Source organism: Ranitomeya variabilis, chromosome 5, assembly GCF_051348905.1.
Source record: "Ranitomeya variabilis isolate aRanVar5 chromosome 5, aRanVar5.hap1, whole genome shotgun sequence".
NCBI classification, from domain to species: domain Eukaryota; kingdom Metazoa; phylum Chordata; class Amphibia; order Anura; family Dendrobatidae; genus Ranitomeya; species Ranitomeya variabilis.
The window spans coordinates 228,368,099-228,389,317 of record NC_135236.1 but is presented as its reverse complement, the minus strand read 5'-3'; the positions used below and the strand labels follow the sequence as shown (position 1 = coordinate 228,389,317).

At 41.5% G+C, this 21,219-nt stretch overlaps 1 protein-coding gene and 1 pseudogene across 3 annotated transcripts in view; both read left to right on the top strand.

Annotated features, from left to right (window-relative positions):
• The window catches only part of THSD4 (thrombospondin type 1 domain containing 4), a 1,053,272-nt gene that overhangs the window by 904,991 nt on the left and 127,062 nt on the right, over window positions 1-21,219 (top strand). For all 3 annotated transcript variants that reach the window (XM_077263867.1, XM_077263869.1, XM_077263868.1), the window contains one exon: window positions 16,387-16,562. In XM_077263867.1, the coding sequence (XP_077119982.1) occupies window positions 16,387-16,562 (176 nt within the window). The remainder of the gene's footprint in view (window positions 1-16,386; window positions 16,563-21,219) is intronic.
• LOC143773413 (translocation protein SEC63 homolog pseudogene) lies at window positions 10,886-11,562 on the top strand (annotated as a pseudogene).

The window sequence follows — 21,219 nt, the reverse complement described above, 5'->3', positions numbered from 1 at the left end:
CATGGCATGTACTAGAAAACGTGAAAAAAATTCCAAATGAAATTGCAAGAAAAGTGCAATCCCACACATGTTTTTTGTTTGGATTTTTTGCTAAGTTTACTAAATGCTGAAACTGACCGGCCATTATGATTCTCCAGCTCATTACGATTTTATAGACGCCAAACATGTCTAGGTTCTTTTTTATCTAAGTGGTGAAAAAAAAATTCTAATCTTTGCTAAAAAAATAAATAAATACATTACACAATCTCCATTTTTCGTGATCTGTGGTTGGGTGAGGGCTTATTTTTTGCATGCCAAGCTGACATTTTTAATGATACCATTTTGGTGCAGATACGGTCTTTTGATCACCCATTATTGCATTTTAATGCAGTGTTGCAGCGACCAAAAAAAGTAATTCTTGCGATTTGAATGTTTTTATCGCTGTGCCATTTAGGGATCAGGTTAATCCTTTTCTTTTTATTGATAAATCGAGCGATTCTGAACTTGGCGATACCAAATATGTGAAAGTTTGATTTTTTTATTGTTTTATTTTGAATGGGGCAAAAGGGGGATGATTTGAACTTTTTATTTTTTTATTTTTTTCATATTTTTAAAAACATTTTTTTGTACTTTTACCATGCTTTAATAGCCTCCATGGGGAGGCTAGAGGCTAGCACAACTTGATTGGCTCTGCTACATAGAGGAGATGCTCAGATCGCTTCCCTGTAGTAGAATTACACCATTGCTATGAGCGCTGACCACAGGGTGGAGCTAACAGCAATCTGGCATCAACAACTATAGAGGTCTCAAGGAGACCTCTGGTTGTCATGCCAATGCGCCGATGACCCCAGATCACCGGTGCACGCTTTTTCAGGCAGGATGGCCGGAAGCGCTTGTTGAATGCCGCTGTCAGAGATTGACAGCGGCTTTTAACTAATTAATAGGTGTGGGTGGATCATGATTCCACCCGCACCTATTGCGGGCACATGTCAGCTGTTCAAAACAGCTAACATGATCCGGCTTTGATGCGGGCTCACTGCCGGAGCTCACATCAAAGCTGGACTTTTTTTTTTAGAGTTATAGAATAAAGGTTATATTTTATATATTGGGAATCTCTCATTGCAGCCTGCCGGCTTTTTTTTTTGCTGAATGTACCAAACTGCTGATTTGGCCACTCCTAATATTTTTTTTTCAGCCTAACGATGGTTTGTTTTACTTCCATTGAGAGCTCCTTTGTTCACATGTAGTGTGTTCACAGCTACAGCTTCCAAATAGAAATGTCAAACCTGGAATCAGCTCCAGATATTTTACCTGCTTAACTCATGATGAATTAATGCATAATTTTAGCTGCTGGCCACTTAAAGTCAATCTGGCACTGTTCTACATTTTATTTTTCACTTTTCCGACATTTAAGACACATATACATCATGATCACGAAGGTGCTCCCGCGTTATGACATACAGTTACGTCATGGTGTTTATGCAGGCACAGGAGCTATGTCCACACAATCACCATCAGAAACTTGGTCATCAAACAGCCAAGCTCCTGCAGCATCACTTAGGGCCAGTGCTTGCACCAGCACCAGTGGCGTATCAAGAGTCTGATGGGCCCCGATGCAAGATTTGGACCGGGTCCCCTTTGATGTACACATGTCCCTCCTTATGTCTCTTATTTTTGGGCCCCATCCTGGTATATACGTCCCTTATCCTGATTTATATACAGTACAGACCAAAAGTTTGGACACGCCTTCTCATTTAAAGATATTTCTGTATTTCCATGACTATGAAAATTGTACATTCACACTGAAGGCATCAAAACTATGAATAATAATAATTTCATAATAGTAATTTTATTTATATAGCGCCAACATATTCCACAGCGCTTGACAAATTATAGAGGGATTTGTAGAGACAATAGACATTACAGCATAACAAGAATCACAGTTCAAAAGAGATACCAAGAGGAGTGAGGGCCCTGCTCGCAAGCTTACAAACTATGAGGAAAAAGGGGAGATACGAGAGTTGGGTAGTAACAATTGCTTTCGTTGTTTGGACCAGTCATAGTGTAAGGATAGAGTGTTCATGTAAAGCTGCATGAACCAGTTAACAGCCTAAGTATGTAGCAGTACAGACACAGAGGGCTATTAACTGCATAAATTGTATGAGAACATGATGCGAGGAACCTGATTTTGGTTATATGAATGGGCCACACAGAGATAATTAGGTTAATGCATTGAGGCAGTAGGTCAGTCTGAACAAGTGTGTTTTTAGGGCACACTTAAAGGTACTGTCACACTAAGCGACGCTGCAGCGATAGCGACAGCAATGCCGATCGCTGCAGCGTCGCTGTGTGGTCGCTGGAGAGCTGTCACACAGACCGCTCTCCAGCGACCAGCGATGCCGAGGTCCCCGGGTAACCAGGGTAAACATCGGGTTGCTAAGCGCAGGGCCGCGCTTAGTAACCCGATGTTTACCCTGGTTACCAGCGTAAAAGTTAAAAAAACAAACAGTACATGCTCACCTGCGCGTCCCCCAGCCTCTGCATCCTGACGCTGACTGAGCTCCGGCCCTAACAGCAGAGCGGTGACGTCACCGCTGTTGCTTTCACTTTCAGTTTAGGGCCGGCGCTTTAGTGTCAGGAAGCAGAGGCTGGGGGACGCGCAGGTGAGTATGTACTGTTTGTTTTTTTAACTTTTACGCTGGTAACCAGGGTAAACATCGGGTTACTAAGCGCGGCCCTGCGCTTAGTAACCCGATGTTTACCCTGGTTACCAGTGTAAAATATCGCTGGTATCGTCGCTTTTGCTGTCAAACACGGCGATACACGGCGACCTAGCGACCAAATAATGTGCAGACCTTCTAGCAGCGACCAGCAATTTCACAGCGGGATCCAGATCGCTGCTGCGTGTCAAATACAGCGATATCGCCATCCAGGTCGCTGCAACGTCACGGATTGCTGGCGATATCGCCTAGTGTGACGGTACCTTAAAACTGTGGGGATTGGGGATTAATTGTATTATCCTGGGTAGTGCATTCCAAAGAATTGGCGAAGCACGTAAAAAGTCTTGGAGACGGGAGTGGGAGGTTCTGATTATTGAGGATGCTAACCTCAGGTCATTAGCAGAACGGAGAGCACAGGTAGGGTGGTAGGCTGAGACCAGGGAGGAGATGTAGGGTGGTGCTGAGCCATGGAGCACTTTGTGAATGAGGGTAATAGTTTTGTTCTGGATTCTGGAGTGGATGGGTAACCAGTGTAATAACTGGCACAGGGTAGAGGCATCTGTGTAACGGTTGGTGAGGAATATAATCCTGGAAGCGGCATTCAGTACAGAATGGAGCGGGGAGAGTTTGGTAAGAGGGAGGCCGTTTAGGAGAGCGTTACAATAGTCCAGACGAGAATGAATGAGTGAAAGAGTAAGAGTTTTTGCAGAGTCGAAAGTAAGAAAAGGGCGAATTCTAGAAATGTTTTTGAGATGCAGATAAGAAAAGCGAGCCAATGATCGGATGTGGGGGGTGAAGGAAAGCTCGGAATAAAGTATGACCCCAAGGCAGCGGGCATGTTGCTTGGGAGTAATGATGAAACCACACACGGAGATGGCAATGTCAGGCAAAGGTAGGTTAGTAGAGGGAGAGAACACGAGTTCAGTTTTTGACAGGTTCAGTTTCAGATAGATGGAGGACATGATGTTAGAGACAGCGGTAAGACAATCACTGCTGTTTTCTAAAAAGGCAGGCATGAGATCAAGAGAAGAAGTGTATAATTGGGTGTCATCAGCATAGAGATGGTACTGGAACCCAAATCTACTGATTGTTTGTCCAATAGGGGCAGTATACAAAGAGAAGAGGAGGGGGCCTTGGACTGATCCTTGAGGAACCCCAACAGTAAGGGGAAGGTGAGAGGAGGAGGAACCAGCAAAAGATACAGTGAAGGAGCGATCAGAGAGCTAGGAGGAGAACCAGGAGAGAATGGTGTCTTTGAGTCTGATGGAGCGGAGCATAGTGAGAAGCAGCTGATGGTCCACAGTGTCGAATGCTGCGGAGATATCCAAGAGAATTAGCATGGAGTAGTGACCATTAGATTTAGCTGTTAGTAGATCGTTAGAGACTTTAGTGAGGGCAGTTTCAGTAGAGTGTAAAGAGCGGAAACCAGATTGAAGAGAGTTATCTGAGAGATAGCGGGTAAGATTGGAGTGGACCAGGCATTCGAGGAGTTTAGAGATGAAGGGAAGATTAGAGACAGGTCTATAATTAGCAGCACAGTTTTGATCGAGGGATGGTTTTGTAAGTAGTGGATGCAGGATGGCATTCTTAAATGAAGAAGGAAAGATACCGGAAGAGAGAGAAAGGTTGAATATTTTTGTTAAATGAGAGGTGACAGCTGGGGAAAGGGACTGTAGGAGATGTGACGGAATGGGGTCACTGGTGCAAGTGGTCAGGCGAGAAGATGCAAGGGCCTGATTACTTCTTCTTTTGTAACTGGTTCATAGTCAGAGAGTGAACTAGATGCTGTGGGGGAGGGAGGACAGTGCATGGTATAAAGGGATTGAGAGATAATTTCCTGTCGGATGTGGTCAATTTTTTCTTTGAAGTAATTGGCCAGATCTTCAGCACGGAGATCTGTGGTTGGGGCCTGCACTCTTGGGTTGAGTAGGGACTGGAAGTGTCAAAGAGACATTTAGGGTTATTGGACAGGGAGGTGATGAGGTTGTTAAAATAGGTTTGTTTGGAGAGGTGAAGGGCAGAGTTGCATGTTTTAAGCATGAACTTATAATGGATGAAATCTTCCGGTAGATTAGATTTTCTCCACAGACGTTCGGCGCACCTGGAGCACTGCTGCAGGAAACGTGTTTGCAGCATGTGCCATGGTTGTCACCGTCTGTGTCAAGTTGTTCTATGTATAGGAGGTGCAGTGAACTTTGCAGGGTTTCATTGTAATGTTTTAGTGCAGAATCAGGACATGAGATGGAGGAGATAGGGGCAAATGAGTACTGCAAGTTCTTCATAAGTTTCTGGGTGTTAATGGCCTGTATGTTTCTATAAGTGTGGAAAGTGGGGGTGACCTGAGCGGGATGGCAGTTCTTGATAGAGAATGAAAGAAGGTTGTGGTCAGAGAGCGGGAGAGGGGAGTTTGTGAAATCGTCCACTGAGCAAAGCCTGGAGAAGACCAAGTCGAGGGAGTTTCCATCATCATGCGTTGGAGAAGTTAGTATGCTGCAAGAGGCCAAAAGAGGAGGTTAGAGATAAAAGATGAGAAGCAGATGGGGGGAGGGGAAAAGCCATGGGGATGTTGAAATCACCCATGATGAGGGTGGGGATGTCACAGGAGAGAAAGTGTGGAAGCCAGGTGGCAAAATGATCCAGGAACTGATGAGAGGGGCCAGGAGGATGATACACCACCGCCAATCGCATGTAGAATGGGATGTAGAGTCTGGCCACATGGACCTCAAAAGAAGGGAAGACAAGTGAGGGTACTTGGGGGATAACCTGAAAGGTACATTTGTGTGAAAGGAGCAGACCAACGCCTCCACCTGCTCTGTTGTCCGATCTTGGGGTATGAGAAAGGTTTAATCCACCATATGAAAGAGCAGCAGCAGCGGTGGTGTCTGACTGCTGGATCTAGGTTTCAGTAAGAGCCAGGAGGTTAAGAGAATTAGAAAGGAAGAAGTCATGGATGAATGAGAGTTTATTACACACAGAGGGAGAATTCCAAAGGGCACAATTGAAGGAGGCAGAAGGCATGCAGGGGACATTAATAAGGTTAGAGGGGTTTCTGAGTGTAGCAGTTGGGAGGTTTGACTTGCTATAACATGGGGGGCCGGGGTTGGGAGAGATGTCCCCAGCGACTAGGAGAAGGAGGATAGAAGAGTGAGCAGATGATAAAGTGATTTGTGAGAGTGTCTCTTATGTTGGATGGTGGGACTGAATGGATCTGCGCTGTTAAGCAATGTGAACAGAGCATGAGTGCTATACATAGGAGAGGAGAGGACAGAGGGGCCGATATGAATGGAGTATAAAGAGTTAATGCAAGGGCTGTGAATGTGAGTGAATGCAGCAGCCAGAATATAGATTATGCAAATACATATGGTGAATTTATGTTCTGTTCTAAATGAACAGGGAATAGATTTAGATTGTCTTACCTGTCTACTGCCCTGTCTAACTGCTATGTTTTAACTGCCAGTACTTAGAAAAAAGTACTTTGAATAAATGTACACGAATAATAGTGCACGAATGCACCCCTGCATGAATGCTTCCCCAAGCTATGTCTAAATTTATAGAAGGCTAACTCTTAGATCTCACTTTTTTTTCTCCTCTCATTAGCAATCAATCAAACTAACTTGAGACAGCAGGATACAATAAATGTAGTGACCAGATAAACAAATGTCCAGGCCTAGAAGGATCATAAACTCCTTTGAAAACAGTTATGTGACCTCTCTGCATAAGGACAAGCATAAGTGAGTTCTATATCTATATACAAAAACAAATGCTTACTAAGATGGCTAACAAATCTAGATACATGTAGGATTCAATGCCTGAGATAGAATGAGTTAGATACCATTCAGGTTGCTTGCTGTCAGGGACTGGATCAAAAGACATGCAGGGTGTTTTAGTTCAGAGAATTAACACATGTGGAATTATATACGTAACAAAAAAGTGTGAAACAAATGAAATTATATCTTACCGTATTTTCCGGCGTATAGGACGACTGGGCATATAAGACGACCCCCCAACTTTTCCAGTTAAAATATAAAATCTTCTTAAAAGTCGGGGGTCTTCTTATATGCCATGTGTTGTCTTATAGGGCCGGTGAATAATGTGCCTTTTGGGGGGAGTGGTCCCGATGACAAAGAGAGGGGGCGTCTCACAGGAAAGTGTGAGTGGAGTATCCCCCTATTACCTCATTGTAGCAGCATGGGGTCTCTGTGCTGGGGAGCGGCGGCGGCTGCTCCTCTTTGTGCCGCGTGGGTGCTGTGCAGCGGCTCCTCTTCGTGCAGCATCGGGCCTCTGTGCTGTGGGGCGGCGGTGGCGGCGTATCTTAGTGCAGAGTCGGGGCTCCTCCGGCATCTCCTCAAAGCCCGGAGGCACTGGCAGCTCTATTGCTGTGATGCGGTGGCCTCCGGGAAAATGGCTGCTGGGGACGGCGCATGGTCAGATTCAGATCTCATCTCCCGAGATCTCGGGACGAGATCTGAATCTGAGCATGTGCCGCCCCCAGCGGCCATTTTCCCGGTTTGTGTTTAGTTGGACCATCATTTATTTTTCAACAGGACAATGACCCCAAACACACCTCCAGGCTATGTAAGGGCTATTTGACCAAGAAGGAGAGTGATGGGGTGCTACGCCAGATGACCTGGCCTCCACAGTCACCAGACCTGAACCCAATCGAGATGGTTTGGGGTGAGCTGGACCGCAGAGTGAAGACAAAAGGGCCAACAAGTGCTAAGCATCTCTAGGAACTCCTTCAAGATTGTTGGAAGACCATTCCCGGTGACTACCTCTTGAAGCTCATCAAGAGAATGCCAAGAGTGTGCAAAGCAGTCATCAAAGCAAAAGGTGGCTACTTTGAAGAGCGTGGAATAATAGACATCATTTCAGTTGTTTCACACTTTTTTGATAAGTATATAATTCCACATGTGTTAATTCATAGTTTTGATGCCTTCAGTGCACAATGCACAATTTTCATAGTCAGGAAAATACAGAAAAATCTCTAAATGGGAAAATGTGTCCAAACTGTTGGTCTGTACTATATATATACACTCACCGGCCACTTTATTAGGTACACCATGCTAGTAACGGGTTGGACCCCCTTTTGCCTTCAGAACTGCCTCAATTCTTCGTGGCATAGATTCAACAAGGTGCTGGAAGCATTCCTCAGAGATTTTGGTCCATATTGACATGATGGCATCACACAGTTGCCGCAGATTTGTCGGCTGCACATCCCAAAGATGCTCCATACAAGGCAGGATGGATCCATGCTTTCATGTTGTTTACGCCAAATTCTGACCCTACCATCCGAATGTCGCAGCAGAAATCGAGACTCATCAGACCAAGCAACGTTTTTCCAATCTTCTACTGTCCAATTTCGATGAGCTTGTACAAATTGTAGCCTCAGTTTCCTGTTCTTAGCTGAAAGGAGTGGTACCCGGTGTGGTCTTCTGCTGCTGTAGCCCATCTGCCTCAAAGTTCGACGCACTGTGCGTTCAGAGATGCTCTTAGGCCTACCTTGGTTGTAACGGGTGGCGATTTGAGTCACTGTTGCCTTTCTATCAGCTCGAACCAGTCTGCCCATTCTCCTCTGACCTCTGGCATCAACAAGGCATTTCCGCTCACAGAACTGCCGCTCACTGGATTTTTTTTCTTTTTCGGACCATTCTCTGTAAACCCTAGAGATGGTTGTGCGTGAAAATCCCAGTAGATCAGCAGTTTCTGAAATACTCAGACCAGCCCTTCTGGCACCAACAACCATGCCACGTTCAAAGGCACTCAAATCACCTTTCTTCCCCATACTGATGCTCGGTTTGAACTGCAGGAGATTGTCTTGACCATGTCTACATGCCTAAATGCACTGAGTTGCCGCCATGTGATTGGCTGATTAGAAATTAAGTGTTAACAAGAAGTTGGACAGGTGTACCTAATAAAGTGGCCGGTGAGTGTATATATATATATATATATATATATATATATATACTGTATATACTATATATATATATATATGTGTATATATATATGTATTTATGGTATGAAATGATATAAAAATAGTCATCTTAGCTCATGTTTTGTTAAAAATATGGTTTTAATGTGAAAAAGGTGCAATACATAAAAACCTACTGTATATACAGTAAATAAGGCATTACTGTAGTGACCTGAAGAATAAAGCTATCGTATTACATTTACCACATGGTTTACAGCATAAAAAAGAACAATAATTTGTGAATTGCTATTTTATTTTCATTTTGCCTAGAAAAAATGGAAATAGAAAGCAATAAAAAAATGCTATGTACACCAAAATGGTACCAGTAAAAACTTCAACTCATCCTGCAATAACACAAGCTATCATATGGCTCTGTGGGTTTAAAAATAAAAAAACTTGTAGTCTCAAAACATGGCGATCCATAAACTATTCAGGGAAAATATGCATTTCAAAAGTCAAAAAGAGATCCTTCCCTTCTGAGCCCTGCCATGTCGCAAACAGCAGATTACGAACACAGATGTGGTATTGCTGCATTTGGAAAAAAAATTGTAACAAATTTTAGTGTCCTTTTTTCACATATTAACGTAGGTGAAAATAAAACAAAATCTGGTGTTAAAACAATATTTTAGTGGTGAAATTGTCTTTTTTATCTCTTTATGGATCAATGTCCTATGTGGTGTCAACATGTTCAATTGGGTCACTTTTGGGAGGTTCTGATGTTCTAATACCTCCAGGACTCTGCTAATGTGATATGGCACAGAAACCATTCCAGCTAAATTTTTAATTCAAAATGGTGCTCCTTCACTTTTGAGCTTTGCAGTGATCTCAAACCATAGTTTCTGACCAGATATTGGGGTTTATATACAGATTAAGAATCTATTTTATACTCTTACCAATTGTGAAATTGAAAAATGTGGAGCTTAAACAACATCTTAGTGCAAAAAAAATTGCATGGTCCCATATTATACAATTCCGAGAAGCATTCATTGATTCCAGATGCTAATCACTTCCACAGATGATTTCCTCTCGGGGTGAAGTATCCAGAATGGGGTAACTTATGGGAGTTTCTAAAGTTTTGGCACCTAAGCAACTCTTTAAAGATGATATGGTGTCAGCAATCTATTCTAGTTAAAATTGAGTGCCAAAAATAAATAGCACTCCTTCCCTTCCGAGCTCTGCCATCTGCCTAAATTGTAGTTACTAAACACATTATTATTATTATTATTATTACTATTTATTTATATAGCACCATTAATTCCATGGTGCTGTACATGAGACTGGGTTGCATCAAAATACAAGTATCACTTACAGTAAACAAAACTAACAATGACAGACTGATACAGAGGGGAGATGACCCTGCCCTTGCGGCCTTACATTCTACAGGATTGTGGGGAAAGAGACAGTAGGTTGGTGGTTGCGGTTGCTCCGATGGTGTTGAGGTAGTCATGTGGTCATTAGAGGTTGTAAGCTTCTTTGAAGAGATGGGTTTTCAGGTTCCGTTTGAAGGATCCAAATGTGGTGGATAACCAGACTTGTTGGGGCACAGAATTCCAGATGATGGGGGATATTCGGGAGAAGTCTTGGAGGTGATAGGGTGAGGAGCAAGTAAGCGAGGAGGAGAGAAGGAGGTCTTGGGAGGACTGAAGATTAGGTGAGGGAAGATATTGAGAGATTAGTATGGAAATATACGGAGGAGAAAGGTTATGGATGGCTTTGTAGGTCAGTGTTAGTAGTTTAAACTGGATAGGCTTTGAAATTGGGAGCCAGTGAAGGGATTTGCAAAGAGGGGAAGCAGGAGTGTAGAGAGGAGAGAGATTAGTTAGTCAGGCAGCAGAATTAAGGACAGACTGGAGGGGTGCGAGAGTGTTGGAGGTTAGGCCACAAAGGAAATATCATATAGGGTATCCACATACTTACGAGAAATTTTACAACAACTAAGGCAATCTATTTTACATTTTGACATTTTCCCCTTGCGTTTCTTCAGCCCGCTGGTCTTCAGCAGAGAAAGTAGACTGCTCCTTTTCAAACACTTCCGCCATGGTTTGTCTTTTAACTTTTGACTTGATCATTGGGGATGTAATGAATGGGTGTGTCAAGAAGGAGGTGGTTGAGCCCATCGCAGGGTCACGGCCATCGGTCGGTCGGTTTTTCTACTCTAGTGAGCTGTAAGGGACCCGTTGACAGGTAGTTTGCCTACAAGGAGGAGGGAAAGACAGTCATGGCTGGGCAACAGTTCTAGTATGACGACAGTGGAAATACATTCCTGTACTTCCTGACCTCAGTCGTAGGGCTGATTGTCTTCCCAGCTACATACTACCTGTGGCCCCATGACCAGAACTCTGAACAAGCCCGACCAAAAAACATCCGTCATGTATATTGAAACTGTTTGTGGTATCCGCTAAAGGCTGTACAGCCACAGCAGAATGTAATTCTGACTGCTAAGAAAGTAGTATTGATGTTTGCATGGGCATAGTTTATATTCCTCGAATACAAAGTTTCCAAAACTGATAAAGAATACCAAGAATACAAACAAAGTACCAACTTCTTTTTCTGAAATTCCACCCTGATAAAGGAGAAGATGAAGCTATATTTATGAAAATAGCCAATGCATATGAAGCTTTAACAGATGATGAGTTCTGGAGAAATTGGGAAGTATATGGCAATCTCGATGGACCACAGGCTACACATTTTGGCATTGTGTTGCTAGCATGGAATGTGGACCAGAAAAATTCTATGCTAGTGTTGCTGGTTTATGGCTTAGCTTTTATGGTCATTCTTCCAGTTGTTTTGGGTTCTTGGTTGTATAAATCAATCCAATATAGTGGAGGTCTTCCAAGTTCCAACAGTTCAAATCATCCTTTTTGCAGTTGCCATTTATTGAAGAGGATCACTTAAGATGAGTTTTGAACCACAAAAAGTTTAAAATCAAGACCATCCTGGACCTGGTCAGCATAAAGGAGTCAGATTGTCATCTGCTGTTCAGCTTTCTAGAGGATAGCAGTTATGAGGAGTTGGTGGAGGTTCTTGTCACATGTCACAATGTAGATAAAGCCACAAGTGCTAGACGATGAAGACCATAATAGCATTATGGTGGACTCCCTCTGTCCTTGTCACCCTTAAAAAACAAACCATGGCAGAAGGTGGAAGTGTTTGAGAAGGAGCAGTCTACTTGCTCTGTTGAAGACCAGCCGGTTGAAGAACCGCAAGGGGAAAATGGCAAAATAAAGAACAAGGGCTGGCAGCAGAAAAATAAAACTGCAAAGCAATCTATTTTTCCCATTAACTTTGCGAAAAATGTTAAAAAATGTCACTAAATCAGCATCTTAGTGAAATTTTTTAAAAAATTTTGACTGCCCAACGCTATAAAATGTGAAGCACTTATAGCTTCAAAATGCTCAACTCACCTCTAGATGAAGTGTTTGAGGGGTGTAGTTTCCAAAATAGCATCTCTTTTGTTTTTTCTTTTGCATCTGAAGAGCTCTTTAAATATGATATAGCATCCAGAGTCTACAGTATTACTTCCAAAAACTGAGCTCAAAATATCAAATAGTGCTCGTTTCTGAGGCCACTTTCTTACCAAACAATAGGGGCTTAAAGAAACATTTTCATAGAATTTTTTTTTTCATTTTTTGCACCCCAATAAAAGTTTTGTGAAGTGGCGGTTGGTTCAAAATGGTCATTAAACTCTGATTTAGTTGAGGGTATAGTTTCCAAAATGTAATCATTTTTAGGCCGGCGTCACACTCAGCGTATGTAAATACGGTCCGTTTTTTACGGCCGTAATATGCAGAAAAGTCCCCAAAATAGTGATCCGTATGTCATCCGTAGGCAGGGTGTGTCAGCGTATTTTGCGCATGGCATCCTCTGTATGTAATCCGTATGGCATCCGTACTGCGATATTTTCTCGCAGGCTTGCAAAACCGACATCTAATGGATTTATGTGCTCAAATGTTCGTTAAAACATATATACAGTGTATATATATATATATATATATATATATATATATATATATGTCATTGAGACACACATATATATATATATATATATTTATTCTGTATTTATATTTAATTCAGCGCAATATATGTGAAAAGCCGGTAATTCAATTGCCGGCTTTTCATTTCTCCTTCCCAAACCCGACATGATATGAGACATGGTTTACATACAGTAAACCATCTCATATCCCTTTTTTTTGCATATTCCACACTACTAATGTTAGTAGTGTGTATGTGCAAAATTTGGGCGCTGTAGCTTGTAAAATAAAGGGTTAAATGGCGGAAAAAATTGGCGTGGGCTCCCGCGCAATTTTCTCTGCCAGAGTGGTAAAGCCAGTGACTGAGGGCAGATATTAATAGCCTAGAGAGGGTCCATGGTTATTGGCCCCCCTGGCTTCAAACATCTGCCCCCAGCCACCCCAGATAAGGCACATCTGGAAGATGCGCCTATTCTGGCACTTGGCCACTCTCTTCCCACTCCCGTGTAGCGGTGGGATATGGGGTAATGAAGAGTTAATGTCACCTTGCAATTGTAAGGTGACATTAAGCCAGATTAATAATGGAGAGGCGTCAATTATGACACCTATCCATTATTAATCCAATAGTACTAAATGGTTAATAAAACACACACACAATATTTACAAGTATTTTAATGAAATAAAGACACATGTTGTAATATTTTATTAGAATCTTAATCCACCTGAAGACCATCGTCTTGAAACAAAGTTAAAAAAACAAACAACAATATTCCATACCTTCCGTCGTTATGTCCCACGATGTAAATCCATCTGAAGGGGTTAAATCATTTTACAGCCAGGAGCTGTGCTAAAGCACTCGCTCCTGCCTGTAAAAACCCCGGGTACTGAATGGAAAGCAGTTTGATCTGTAGTTACCTTGAGTCGTGGTGATGCGCCCTCTGCTGGATGTCCTCATATGAACTCGAGCGTGGGAACTTTTCCAAGGCTCCAGTTCATGAGGACATCCAGCAGAGGGTGCATCACCGCAACTCAAGCTAACTACAGATCACCCTGCTTTCCATTCAGTACCCGGGGTTTTACAGGCAGGAGTGAGTGCTTTAGCACAGCTCCTGTCTGTAAAATGATTTAACCCCTTCAGATGGATTTACTTCGTGGGATGTGACTGATCATCGGAAGGTATGAGATATTGTTGATTTGTTATTTTTACTTTTTCACAGAACGAGGGTCTTCAGCTGGATTAAGAGAATAATAAAATATTACAACAACCTGTGTCTTTATTTCATTAAAGGACTTTTGTAATAATGTGTGTGTGTTTTATTAACCATTTCGTACTATTGGATTAATAATGGAGAGGTGTCATAATTGACGCCTCTCCATTATTAATCTGGCTTAATGTCACCTTACAATAGCAAGGTGACATTAACCCTTCATTACCCATATCCCACCGCTACACGGGAGTGGGAAGAGATAGGCCAAGTGCCAGAATAGGCGCATCTTCCAGATGTGCCTTTTCTGGGGTGGCTGGGGGCAGATGTTTGTAGCCAGGGGGGGCCAATCACCATGGACCCTCTCTAGGCTATTAATATCTGCCCTCAGTCACTGGCTTTACCACTCTGGCGGAGAAAATTGCACAGGAGCCCACGCCAATTTTTTCCACCATTTAACCCTTTATTTTAGCAGCTACAGCGCCAAAATTTTGCACATACACACTACTAACATTAGTAGTGTGGAATATGCAAAAAAAAAAGGATATGAGATGGTTTACTGTATGTAAACCATGTCTCATATCCTGGCGGGTTTGGGAAGGAGAAATGAAAAGCCGGCAATTGAATTACCGGCTTTTCTCTCTAACACCGGTGCGTTTTTCTCGCAGGTCACACTGCTGGTCCGTGTGTAATCCGTATTTTTCTTGCCCCCATAGACTTTCTTTGGCGATTTTTTTTGCGCAATACGGTGACAAACGCAGCATGCTGCGATTTTGTACGGCCGTACAAGACCGTATAATACGGATAAGTAAAATACAGCTGATAGGAGCTGGGACATAGGGAATCATTGGGCCGTGTGTTATGCGTATTTTACGGGTGTATTTTCTGCGCTTATACGTCTGTAAAACTCGCCAGTGTGACGCCGGCCTTAGAGTGATGGGGTTTCTGCTCTTTTGGTTCCTCAGAGGCTCCTCAAATGCTACATGAGATCCACAATCTATTCCAGCTAAAAATTTACTTGAAAAGTCATACAGCACATATTCCATGCCATGTACCCAAACAGCTTTCACCCGTATATGGGGGTATTAGCATACTCAGGAGAAATTGTACAACAAATTGTGTGATCCATTTTCTATTGTTATCTTTGTGAAATAAAAAATTATTTGGGGCTAATGTAACATTTCTGTAGAAAAAAATGTAATAATGTTTTTCATTCCATTTTGCCTTAATCCCTATAAAGCAACTAAAGAGTTAATACACTTTCTGAAAGTCATTTTATTACCTTGAGAGGTGCTGTTTTCAAAATTGGGTATTGTTTGTTAATTGTTGATATGTCAGCCCCTAAAAAGTCATCTCAAAAGCAAATTTGTCCTTAATAAGATAAGTTTTGTGACTTTCATTGAAAAAAAAAAATTGCTGCTAAACTCTCATCCTTTCAAACATCCTAACTAGAGATGAACGGATCTGACAAAATCCAAATTTGCTTCTTTGCACGAATTTTACCAGGAAATTTGATTTTCAGAAAAGCTATTTTCCGCAAATTTAATATCCCTATTTATGCTTTGGTGTCTGTCACCTGTCTGCCGCTCCAATTGCTCCCCACCAATTGTCCAGTCCTCAATGCCTCCATTGCATCTCAGGCCTGGTGTTCACTCTATGATGGTGCTTCTGACCACAAGCAGGCCCTGGCATTAACTATGCATGCGTAGTGACTTCTAGTTCCTGCTTGCTTCTGGCCTTGCACTATTGTCCACAGTTGCACGGTATAACAAAGGTATGGAGGACTGGACAGCAGGCAGAAGCAGAGGGGAGATCCAGAGAGTTAAGTGGCCGTCAAAAGATTAAAGATAAAAAAAAAATACTTTACAGCTCACCTTTGCGGCTATCACTGGTGCTGTTTCTGCTGTTCGGTTTTCTGCTCCTCTGTCTCGTCACATCTTTGGCTTGGTGTTTACTCTAGGTTGGGGCTTCTGCCTGAGAATTGCATTTGGATCATGCACAGTAACCTCAATGGCCTGCTTGTGGCTAGAAGCCATGGCCTAAAATGAACACCCGGCCAGAGATGCAAAGTGACGAAGGTGCAAAGGATCAGACAGTGGGCAGATAGCAGTGGGGGCTTCTGTACTATCAATCCTAATTGTCCTGATTATTAGTTGGGGTCCCAGTTGACGGACCTGTATACGCTTGTGTTGATATTGAGGCAACCGCTTGAAGCTACTTTGAATTCTAAAAGGCAATGTATATTACCTGGCACTAGCAATAGTCTACTGAATAATTTTTTTTTACATAGTCTTTATAAAGTATGAAGTCTTATTGTATTTCACAATTTTTTTCACTTCTTGTATTAGATACTTTGTTTTATATCTGGCAATTGTTAACAGTTCTTTTAGAAGTTTTTTATTGTTTTATTGATGCATGTTTTAAAAACACCTCAACAAGATTTTGCTAATACTTTGTAGGTAGGCTCCAATGTAATACTGTACTACTGTATGTTTCTCACAATGCTCACAGTGTAATATTATTTTTATTTCTCTGTCGGCTAGCTCTCCGCAGTAGATCTGGCAGATCAATCATCAATGGGAATTGGGCAATTGACAGACCTGGAAAATATGAAGGCGGAGGAACAATGTTCACATATAAGCGACCAAATGAAATATCAAGCACTGCAGGCGAATCATTTCTAGCGGAGGGACCAACAAATGAAATACTTGATGTTTATGTAAGTAAAACATATATTTCGCAGCTAGATAGTGATTGATCATTTATTGTTTATTCGATAGGCATTGCTTATGGTTATGGTCACCAAAAGGACTTTGATGATATCTTGAAAAGTTTTTATTGCTACTTGTGTAAAATTAGTGAAGAGCCCAAATTAGCTCATCCTAAAAATGCCTATGTTTTTGGCATTGAAATACTTTAATAAGTTAAGATTGTTTGTGATCAATCTACTCTCCTTAATGTGCAAGTCCACTATTAAACTACATCTTTAGAATGCCTCGACAATGCATAATAAAATTAAAAAAGCATGTTTTGCTTCTAGCAGCTAAGATTTTATAATTTTTATAATTAGGTCCAATTTTTTGTGTTTTGTTTGTAAAATTAATGTTTTCAAAATAGGAAATCATGTAATTGTCATTTTTAAATTAATATTGGGATGCCCTTTTCTGAAAAATCCGTACTTGTAAAAATTTTAATTTGGCAAGTAATGGGTTAAATAGACTCTGTTATCACATTTTCGTTTTTGTTACTTTGCATGGGAGCAGCATGATGTAGAGATCCTGATTCAGTCACTTACTGGTCTGCTTGCTATAGTTTTGATAAAACCCTAGCCTTATTTGCAGGCAGTTATCACTGAGATGGCTAGAAAACCTGCTACAATGTAATATTTGAAATTCATGAGTTCTGTCTATCACCACCCCACGGCTAAGTTCTTGTAATGCACAATGTAGAAAATCAAAGCTGTGTACAGAAAGGTGTGTCGAGATCATTATTGAGAGGCCTGGTACATCCACAGAAGATAAAAACTAATACATTAAAACTACAGCAAGCAGCCCAGTAAGTGACCAGAACACTTGAATCAAAGTCTCTGCCCCTACATCATGCTGCTCTCAGTTGGGACAACATAATTCTGATGACCAACTCCCTTTAAGTGCCTGTTTATAACCATTAAGCTGTATCTACTAGTGTTCCCTTTGTTACAAATATCATTGTCAGGTTTAGATTTTTATAAAATAATGCATCACTCAATGCAATTTTAGCAATAAAGAGAAGCAAAAACCTGATTAAAAAAGAATAAAAAAATGTTCTTTCATTGAAATGACAGTTAGCTGGTATGCCTTGTGACATTACATCCCTCAACCAATGGCTAGCAATAGAGAAGGGTGCTGTGGCCTCTTCGGTCAGCTGATTGGTGAGAGCGTCCATAGTTGGACCCCATTAATTGGATATTGATAGACTATTTTAACTATCATATCTGTTAAAAAATATGTAAACAATTTGGATGAATGCACAAAAGTAAACTATGGCCTCAATTCATTAGACTAGTGTTTTGTAGTCCAGTTTTAATGAGGGACGTGCAGGAATAAGGTGCTTCTAGTTCATCATGGGACGCATGTCACATAATGAATTCAGCGCCTCTTACAAGTGCTGTGTGCCATAGTTCTCTTTGCCAGGAATCCATTCAGAGTAAGGCCGGGGTCACACGTGTGAGTGCAATGCGAGAAACTCGCATCAACATCCGGCACTGCCGCCGACACGTGGGAGCGTTCAGCTGCATAGAAATACATGCAGCCGCATACTCTGGTCCCGAGTGCCGGCAACTGTGCCAGGTATTGATGCGAGAGACACGTGCTAGTTTCTCGCATTGCACTCGCAAGTGTGACCCCGGCCTAAGATACACCCTAGCTACTTCCCAGCTCTGCACTTTTTGGCAGAGCTAATAAAATTGGCATGAACACACCAAACGTTCCCTGTCCTGTCCTGGCTCCTTCCAACTCTGCCGATTATGGCGAAGCTGCTTGAAACAGCAGTGAAAATGCCAAAGTCACAAAATTTTTGCGCAATTCTTCTTTGCACAAAATGTTTCTATTATTATTCTTCTATTCATTGCATTATTTGCATTTTATGTCAGTTTTTTGTCCTAAACACTTTGATGTAGCAGACTATATTTTTCTATAAAAAAATTACATTTTCTTGATTTAAGAGAATGTTTAGAAATTTGTGTTTGACTTACGCGATACATAGGAAAATATAATGTGACATTTTGTTGCAAAAAGATATGAGTAGATTAATCCACCACAAATCAACTTCATGTTGAATTTTCTAAAATGTACAGCTCTCATCAAATTCAAATAATTTGCTGTTTGATTTGTGAGGATCACAAAAAAATAAAAAAATAAAAGCTTGGACCATTTCAAGCGTTGCTGAAGATTGCCTCAGCCAAAGAACAGGCTAATGACGTCAGGCATGACTGTGCAATCTTCCCCATAATGCCTTGTGGGTATCAAATCAAGGGGTCTAGCGCCAATCAGGCATGGTTATGAAAAGGACTTAAAGATAAGGGCTGAGAAAGCAGTAGTTAATTTAGGATTTTACAACCTAGGGCTAGGAGGTCAGAGTGCAAAGCTCATTATATGATAGGGATACCAAGGCCTAAATCTGATTGTACTGTACTACTAGAGGGCTGAAGCACATTCTGTGAATTTTAATATAAAGATTCAAGTGATGGGAAAATGCAGGACTTGCAGAGTCAGTGTGACTGTGAATTGATTAATACGTGATATACTGCAATATAGCACCTTAATAACACTTTTTGTTTCTTGATGAACTGAAAAGGGCAGTTTAATGCCCCCTTGTCCTAACTTTGCTACTTTAGGAAAATATTGAAACCATGGCTGGTGTGTCAGAGAACGTGTATCCTGACTTGTGAGACAAAGAAGCTATAAGCTATAATTTTTTGCATTTAATTTGTCTTTTTTTTTTTACAAAGTGTTTTTTTAAATAAAATAAAAATTTCCATATTCCCAAAATTTAAATGCAACTGTTTACCTCACAAAGTGTGTCTTGTAAAAAAAAAATTGTATTGCTTTTGCACACTTTTTTTTATTACAATAGTTCAATATTATACCCATGTATGCTACCCTGTTGCTGTTTCTGGCTTCAGTTACCCCCAATTGGGCAATTGCACAAGACAGAGCAAAGAGTAAACTTTTTGGAAATTAGAGAAAAAAGTGTCCATGTTTTTACCCCTTCACTATATAAGCAAATTGGGGGAATTTTTTAGGGTTTCTGAAAGGGAGTCTATATTGGCGTAATACCAGAAATAAGATAAGTTCCCTGCATGATAAAGCTTTCACAAAGTGCATACTTTTCGAGTGTATAACTAAGCAGGAGACTCATGTCCACACTGTAAATATTCCATGCTCCCCTGCATTTGCAAGCGCTAGGGCTACAAGTAGCCCAGTCAGCATATGTGACATGATGGTCCACGACCACGTTTTATTTGCTGCTGTGTCAATCTGACACTTTTCAGCAAAGAAATACACACTGGCTGAAAAGCCAGATTCTGTTGTACCTAGACTGGGTTAGATTTTCAATCAGATATCTTGAGTCCTGATCCTACAGACTTCTGAGTCATCAGTTTAGTCCTACATCAAGAACTAGCCCTTTGCTATGAATTCACTGTTCTGTGCAGCCTGCAGTGTATTGTCAGGTTATTCCATATGGACGGTGGCTTTGTCACACTCTAGCTGACCAAGTTATCCACTACAAGAGGGAAAACATTACATTTGGCAAAATTATTCAATCATGGATCAATGTTAACTTTCATTCACCTATGGCTGATTCTAGTGATTAGATCGAATGTGTAATTTGCTTACCACCTGCCTGTCCATTTTCACTTATGGCTTCTGCCACTGCACAGCCATGCCTGCTACACATCTCCCATTTGCCTACTGTGTTTTATAGTGGTATTCTTCACTACTGTTAACGGGGCTGCTATTGCTGACCCTACACTGTTAGACATCTCCTTGCCTGTTCCGTCTTAATTTTTTACTGTGCCGCTTCTGCCGTTATAATTGGTTAGTCATTTTGAAAATAGCAAACCTGTTGCATATCCCAAAAAAGGAGAATTTGTTTAATTCCTATTTGAGAAATCATTGTTTCTTCAATTTCAAAACAGCATCTGTTATTGCAACCCAAATAAAGGAATACTTTTTGAACAGGTTGTGAAAAAGCATTCGCTTCTTCATTTAGCAAAGAATAAAACTCTTGATATTCCCCAAATAGGGATAATTTTTGAACCATCCTTTGTGAAAAAGTCACAGTTTTTTATGTTAGTGCATAAATACCAGCAAAGCAGGCATCTGCCTCCTAAAAGGGATCATTGTTGGACCATCTTTACAATTTTTTAGGATAGGGCATCAACGTCTGATCTGCTAGAGTCCGGCACTAGGCACCCCCCCTGACGTTCAGCTGTTATCGATGGCGGTGGCTGATGGAAATACTTACTTGCGGAGCTTGGCTGTATACTTGTAGTAGCCGCTGTGGGGTAGTACACATCTGCCTCCTATTCAATTTATTAGGAGGCAGATGTGCAGTAACAAGCTCCACCACTACAAGTAGACAGCCAAACTCTGCAAGTAAGCACTTCCTGCCAGAGGCGGCCACCACTGGCACTTATATATAACAGCTGATCGGCGGGGGTGTTGAGTAGAGATGAGCCACCTCCCTAGTGTTCGGGTTCGTCGAACAGGGACATGTTCGACTAACTGTTCGTCGAACGTTCGACGAACACCGTCGAACCCCATTGAAACCAAAGGCAGGCAAACAAAAACACATACAAACACATGGAAAACACATAGAAAACACTCCAAAAG